Below are 7512 nucleotides of genomic sequence, written 5' to 3'. Positions count from 1 at the left end.
CACAGAAAGTACCAAAATTGGTACGAGATGTAAAAAGATGACAGTCACCCATCTTTTTTTCCTAGTTGTACCTGAATGCCAAATTTCAGACCTCTGGCTCTATTTGTAATGAAAGTAACAAATGGTACCAGTTTTGGTACCAAAACGCACGAATTTTTAATGGAACGTTTAGTCACCCATTTATTTTTATTTTTTTTTTAATAAAACATTAAGTCACCCATCATATATTTCCTAGTTGTACCTACGTGCCAAATTTCAGACCTCTACCTCCATCTGTAAAGAAAGTACCAAATGGTACCAATGGTACCATGGCAATACTAAACGTACGTTTCTCCCGTTGCCAGTGCTATTTTTCAATTTTATTTTCTTTTCACCCTCATCCTCTGGCACCAGATATATTTTAAGTCAAATTTCGAAATTCTAACTCCATCCCTCCGCCCTGTACCAAGTTCACTCATTTCGTACCTTTTTGGTACTTTTTTAGAACCTAATTCTACTTTTTTCCTGGAATTCTACCAGAGCCATTCCGTCTGGCTATAGATCACCCAGAGAAAGTTCTAGATGGGGACTAATTTGAAATCCTATTTCTTGCAACCCCAGCAAGAGTGCTATTAGAAAAGAGAGATTGTTTTGAGATTAAATAAAAAAAATTACAAAACAGTCAACCAGATATCACATGACTGGTGGGCGCGTTTAATGATTAGTTTTATAGGTCATCTCATCAGCCCGTGAATCACATGCGACCTTCTGAGATAATAAATGCAAAGAAAAATGTATTTTTCAAATATGAAAACCAATTTTAAAATAACTTTGTCATATGTGTATACATGTATTTATTGTATATAAATTATTAGTTTTTTTTATAAATATATATTTTTTTTAAATACACATCATCAAAAATATTTAGGAATATCTGGACCAATTCAACAAAAAAAAAATAATAATAATGGAATATTAACATTTCTAACATGCAGCTCATATGAGTATCTTCAACTGTAGTTTAAGCATGCACTTAACTTTCCGCCAATTTCACCAGCAAGTCTTCAAACAATTTCATATCTCTTACAGCTATTAGACCCTGGCTATTGCATTTCCAGTCGGCAATACTGCCATCCTCTTCATTGTCCACCACTTCAATATATTTCAATGGCACTGGTTTGCCTTCCTTAATACTTGTTTGAAATTCCACAATATCTCCATTTAAGGAACGTAGAATGGCCTGAGGACCACATGTATCCCACTTAAAAGTGGAGCCCTTACTCAATACATAAATGTCTACTTCATTGGTTATCACCTTAAGGGCTTTATGTCCTGCACCGGCTGAAAATGCAAATTCGTAACCAATTTCCAACATTTGCTGTAGTAATTCAGCACGTTCGGAGCTAGAGAATATACCTAAAAGACCACCGCTTCTTTTGGGGGAATTATTTAAATTTTTACTATGAGCTTGAAAATTATCCAAAGCTATGCCCCAATACATGGATGATGTGTAGACATTGTCATCGATCTTATTGCGAAAGGGTTGACATACAACACCAATCAGAGGTATGCCGGAAGTCAAGTCGTAAACTCCTATAAGAACAGTGACACAATCTAAACCGGTGGATGTAATGCCGGGAAAATTTGTGAACATTGTATCGCCAGAAATGTATTCGGCAGTGGCATCTGAAATAAATAAAAAAGGGAGATTAAAGTTGTTGTCCTTGTCTCCCACTAGCTCAATAGAAGCGTAATTAGATCAAGACTAATTTAAGCCTCGCTAGTTTGATGGAAGGCTAGTAGGTGGAAGGAAAAGAACATTTAAACAGGTTGCTTGGGGTGATGAGAACCACGGCAACTAGGGCACCGCAAACAGTTTTAGGTGTCTGAGCCAAAGACAAACTGATTAGCTATGAGGCAGACACTGCGGCTATTAGACGACTTAAGGCGATGGGAGAATACATAGTAGATGGGAGCAAGTCATAGCCTCGTTGTATAATTGAGGCGGCGATAGGAAAACTGGATGGATTGGAAGAGGTTTCGGATCGGATGCCTGTCGCAACTGGATCTGAGCCGATTTCAATGATATTCACTAGTAAAGTCGAGAGTCATAAGAATATCCTTCCTACCAAGGGAACTGAAATGATAAATTAGGGGCTTTGAACGCCATGCGGTCCAATCTAAAATTGTTCCATCGATTTATTGTCGTTGGCTAGAACAGATATCTTATTCATTGTGTCCGCCATTACAGATTACTTTTTGGTTGGATGCATGGTGATAGACTAAAGGCCTAACAGACTGATCGCGTTGAGGAGCTATGCATTGAAAAATGCAAAATGCAACGATTTTTGCCATGGCGATCCCGGGAAAGAGGAAGCTATGGAAAATCTGATGTGTGTCTAAAGCGATCTGGATGGTTTAATGGTAGGTGCTGGAAGTCATCGTCCTTTTCCTGTTCCTGTGAAGCCAACGCAAAGGCCCCGAGTCTCAGTTAGAGGGCGGGCGACACCGATCTTGGCAAGGAGGCTCAAGAAGTCAAGGTCCAAATCGGTTTATATGGCAGCTATATCAGGTTATGAACCGATTTGTGCCATACTCAGCACAGTTGGTGGAAGTCATAACAAAACACCTCGTGCAAAATTTTAGCCAAATTGAATAAGAATTGCGTCCTCTAGTGGCTCAAGAAGTCAAGATCCAGATCGGTTTATATGGCAGCTATGCCAGGTTGTAGACCGATTTCGACCATATGTAGCATAGTTTTTGGAAGTGATACCGAAACACTATGTGCAAAATTTCAGCCAAATCGGATAATAATTGCTCCCTCTAAAAGCTCAAGAAATCAAGACCCAATATCGGTTTACATGGCACCAATATCAGGTTATGGACCATACTCAGCACAGTTGTTGAAAGTGATACCAAAACAAGAAGACAAGATCCAGATCGGTTTATATGGCAGCTATGCCAGGTTGTAGACCGATTTCGACCATATGTAGCACAGTTGTTGGAAGTGATACCGAAACACTATGTGCAAAATTTCAGCCAAATCGGATAATAATTGCTCCCTCTAAAAGCTCAAGAAATCAAGCCCCAAGATCGGTTTACATGGCACCAATATCAGGTTATGGACCATACTCAGCACAGTTGTTGAAAGTGATACCAAAACACCACGTGCAAAATTTCAGTCAAATCGGACAATAATTGCTTAGGCTAAAGAAGTCAAGACCCAAGATCGGTTTATATGGCAGCTATATCAGAATATGGACCGATTTGGCCCATTGACAATTCCAACTGACCTACAATAATAGAAAGTATTTGTGCAAAATTTCAAGCGCGTAGCTTAACTCCTTCGAAAGTTAGCATGATTTCGACAGACAGACGGACGGACATGGCTAGTTCGACTTAAAATATTATGACGATTATGGGGTCTTCGACGAATATTTCGAGGTATTACAAACAAAATTGCGAAATTAGTATACTCCCATCCTATGGTGGAGGGTGTAAAAAAGTCTGGTGGCACTGGCTCTTGCCAAAAAACTGAGAACCTATGATAATTGATATGACAAGGTGAGTTATTGGCGACTTTACATAAGGAAATGTGGCTATAACAACAACATCGCCCACCCTGTAAAAGTCTGCCTCTCCCAGCGTCCAGCGTGACGCCAAGGACCTAAAGTAGCAGTGATTAGTCAGGATTCTTATTAATCCCATATCCGCCGGTTGTACGTACAGTATTGACCCGATGAAGTGCTTCATCGGCAAGGTCTGCTGCCTCAATGTACAACACATTGCTACAACAACAACTGGATTCTTATCAGCAGTCTGAAATCAAGCCACCTCAGTTTCAGGATAAGCAACGTTTTGTTCCGCGATATACTTGGCCACGGGGCATTTGCCACCCTGCAACCTACAGCATCAGCCCACGCCTCGTTCGTGCGACATCTTAAAAAGCGTCCACCCACCCACCACCGACTCCGTTGAATGATCTGCGCCATTCAACAATCCATTCCTAGCCAGCTCGTCAGTTGCTTCGTTCCCCCACATAGCTGAATGGCTCAGGTGCCAACAAAAGCTCCTTTCTAGAGATCCCTTTCTGAAAGCTATGTATTACCCCCCAGAGATAATAAGAACTAACTAAAGCCTTTTGTAAACTCAACAATATCCCTTTCTATCCTATTAAGTCTTATATATCTCACCAATTGGATCTATCCAAACTCCCAAATTTGTATAGTCCACTGCATCATTTGGCAATTCGGGAATTTCCTCTGGTTGTTCTTGATCAAAAGCAATCTCACGATGAACTTCAGTTGCTAAAATGCGGGCAGCTTCTTCATGACCATTATGCAGAATGGCCAACAAACACGACTCGGTTTCACTAGCGCCGGGACCAACTGCAATAGCAATAGATTCTCCATTGGCATTTGTAAAATTTGGCGATTCCTCACCCCGTATGTTATCTTTCATTTCAGGAAACTATATAAGGGAGAAAAAAAAACTGTAGCAATGTATCTATAGCAAATATTATTTTTAGCGTAAGCACAGCTAAAACACAACTACAATTTACACCTACCTCAGCACCCACATCGTATTTTATGGTCTCCTGGATGAGAACATCAGCCAAAGTTTTGAAATCATGTTCGAATCTGGCATTTGCATCGTCTCCCTTCTTTTCCTGGACCAAAAGTGATAGTAATGCCTTATTGGAACGGCATATACGGGCAATGTTGGCTGCTTTTTCTGCAGCGTTGATGAGGCTTCTTATTAAGTTTCGATTGCCACCAGCGTCACTCATTGCGGTGTTTTTTGGTTGGTTATGGATGATGACCTTGTTGTATGGTAAGCTGCTAGCTGTTGAGCAGTCAGTCAGCAACGATTGAGGGTGTGCGTGTGGTCGATATATGTTTTTGTTGTTGTTTTTTTGCAAAACAATATTCACATATTAATTGTTATTAATTAAATTATGTTAAGACACTTCTCACTGGATGTGTTAATAAATTTACTTACCTGTGTGGTTTATTTCGTTTTCTTTTTTGAGGGGAGGAATAAATTTAAAATACACTTTCTTTGGCTGGAAAATTTACTTGCACTGAATAAAAGTTCGCATTTGGCTTTTGTTTATTGAATGTGAAGAACTTTTTCAGTTTCGTTGTTGCCGCAGTTGATGCTCTGCCAGAAATGATGTTGATATGTATGTTTATTCAACCTGTGTGCTCTATATGAGTGCCTGTTTTTCTTGTTGCCTACTTTTGGGCTCTTACAAACAGTGTTGGTCAACGTTGAAAATATGTTGTAAGGGGTTTGAGTGTTGCAAAAGGAAACGGATATTACATAGCCGTTAAAGCAAAATGCGACACCATGACATTGAAATGAAGTTTAAGTTTAAACAACAATTTTAAAGAAATTAAGTTTAATTTATTCAAATTAAACAAATAAAAATGTGATAAGTTTGGACGGGCCAAATCTTAGGAATCCACCACTATTGAATCTACTAAAATGTGGATTTTTTCTCTGTAATCAATAAAAATCTTTCATTCAAGAGATATTCATGCTCGTGGCCAAACAACATGTATATCTCCTCTTTGGGAGATTAATGAAAAAAAAATTACAATCGGATATTGTCGGGAAGAATTATTTTAAGACCAAATAAACTTAGCGCAAAACGTGTGAAAAACAATTTACACTAATGAAAGTATATGAATGAAGGGCATATGTGTTATTTACGTGCAAAATTTCTGCCAAATCAGGGAAAATTTCAAGCTTGTTGGGGCCGTAAAAGACTTATCAGGATATCGGTTTATATAAGGGCTAAATCAGGTTATAGGCCAATTTGAAGAAAACTTCCCACGGATGTTGGAAATTTCAGTCTAATCGAATAATTTATACAATGGGATACGGCTGCAGACCGTATCCGCTTCTATTACAAATATAAGAACAAAAACCCATTTTTTAAAGTTAGACAGAAAATATGGTTTTGTTTTGTAATAGCATTTGCTTGCTTTTTAGATCGCGATTTCGTTTGGTACCACCAAACTCATCAGTGGGTTTGTCAAAAACATACAATATGTCTCCTTTTATAGTGCAGCAAGAAAGAAAATTTCTCCACTACATATATTTCTACCAAATAAAGAGATCTAACTATTACAACAAAACACACTTGCCCAACTGCTACTCTGAACAATTGTGGATTGCACTTTTTGCAGTGCAGTGTGAAGATCCGTTCATGCACACGTTTTGCGCTAAATTTAATCGGTCTTGAAATAATTCATATAATCGCACGGTATGAGCTGATCTTATTTGCCATCCACTCTTCTATTCTCACAAGACTTACAGCTGCAGTGGAAATTTGGAATTGTCTCCCGTGGTCTGGTAGGTATGGATCTCATCGCCCTGCCAATAAGAGACGCTCCTATAGAGCCAGTGGAACATCCTCGGAGAGAATGTGTCATTTATTGAAAGGGCAAGAAAGACAACTCTTGACCTATACACTTGCAAGAGAGCCATATGTACTGCAGTTGTCAGACCTATCAGGCTGCGGCTACGGACACTCGGTTATCCTTGATACGACGCCCGATGTGCATTAGTGCCTGAGCCGCTTTTTGATAAAAAAAGTAACACTACGATGAAGTTACATAGACTTCAATACGGATTGGATCCAAACTAGACGTCCAGGTGGGTTTTGGGTGTACTCTGAAGAACTTGGACTTGCTATATGGAGAAAGTTACCTGACACTTGTAGTGTGTATCAAGCGGAGATCCTTGCAATTAAAGAAGTTGTGGAATGGCTAAGATATAACGTCAAAAAATATATTCTCAGAGTCAGGCAGCCATTAAATCTCTGGGGAACATATGTCTGAATTTAAAAGCCGCCCTCGACTGTCTCAACGAGATGGCTGAACAGTTCAAAATTCACCTGTTCTGGGTGCCGGGCCGCAGAGATATCCCAGGGAATTGCATTGTTGCTTCTAGCAACATGTAAGTTAAGTCTTCACGATCACGACGAAAGGACAACGAATGGCAGATGGTTGTGAAATTTCTAAAATTATGTGCCCCATCCAGACTTGAAGAGGTCTACCGCTTTGCTGTCGCTGGCTAGAACAGCAACAACTTATGCAGAAGCTGTGAGAACGTCAAGGAAGAAGAGAAGACACAGTCAGAAGAAGTTTCACTTAAGGGTCTCAGGATTTTCCTCTCCTTATTATCGTTCAGACCTCTAGGTTTAGCCCAGTCGTATACTATCTCCAAACCCCTTTCTGCATAGCTGATTCCTACTTCTTAGAAGTATTATAAGGTCGTTTACGTAGCATACAGATTCAAATATAAACGAAATTTTCGACGAGTAAACTTCTTTTATATTGGGACTTTGTTTACGATAAAATTTCTAGAATTTATGATGAATAAAAAGGATGAATATAGGTTTATGGCGCAAAATATTGTCAGTAGAAATTCTTGTCACGTACCCAACAACAATGATATACCCTGGGTGCGATTGTGGCACAAAATCCTACAAGGCTGTCACATTTCTGGACACTTCCTAAT

The 7512-nt window shown here is 39.3% G+C and overlaps 1 protein-coding gene across 1 annotated transcript; it reads right to left on the bottom strand.

Annotated features, from left to right (window-relative positions):
* Positions 1 to 805: 805 nt before the first annotated feature.
* LOC106083385 (inositol polyphosphate 1-phosphatase) lies at positions 806 to 5196 on the bottom strand. Its single transcript, XM_013246332.2, has 4 exons — positions 4981 to 5196; positions 4547 to 4824; positions 4173 to 4449; positions 806 to 1665 (listed from the first exon to the last, which is right to left on the bottom strand). Exons 2-4 carry the CDS (start codon positions 4766 to 4768, stop codon positions 1013 to 1015), a joined length of 1152 nt encoding a protein of 383 aa, XP_013101786.2. The 5' UTR covers positions 4769 to 4824; positions 4981 to 5196; the 3' UTR covers positions 806 to 1012.
* Between the last annotated feature and the right edge of the window lie 2316 nt (positions 5197 to 7512).

The sequence above is a fragment of the Stomoxys calcitrans genome, chromosome 2 (assembly GCF_963082655.1).
Source record: "Stomoxys calcitrans chromosome 2, idStoCalc2.1, whole genome shotgun sequence".
Taxonomy (NCBI): domain Eukaryota; kingdom Metazoa; phylum Arthropoda; class Insecta; order Diptera; family Muscidae; genus Stomoxys; species Stomoxys calcitrans.
This window is presented reverse-complemented; position numbering and strand designations above follow the sequence as displayed.

Bases quoted from the DNA above. Each gene is read 5' to 3' on its own strand.
- LOC106083385 (XM_013246332.2), bottom strand. From the start codon at position 4,768: ATGAGTGACGCTGGTGGCAATCGAAACTTAATAAGAAGCCTCATCAAC. The intron at 4,450-4,546 runs GTAGGTGTAAAT...TCCCTTATATAG, and splicing joins AATACGATGTGGGTGCTGAG to TTTCCTGAAATGAAAGATAA. The intron at 1,666-4,172 runs GTGAGATATATA...TATTTATTTCAG, and splicing joins AGTTTGGATAGATCCAATTG to ATGCCACTGCCGAATACATT.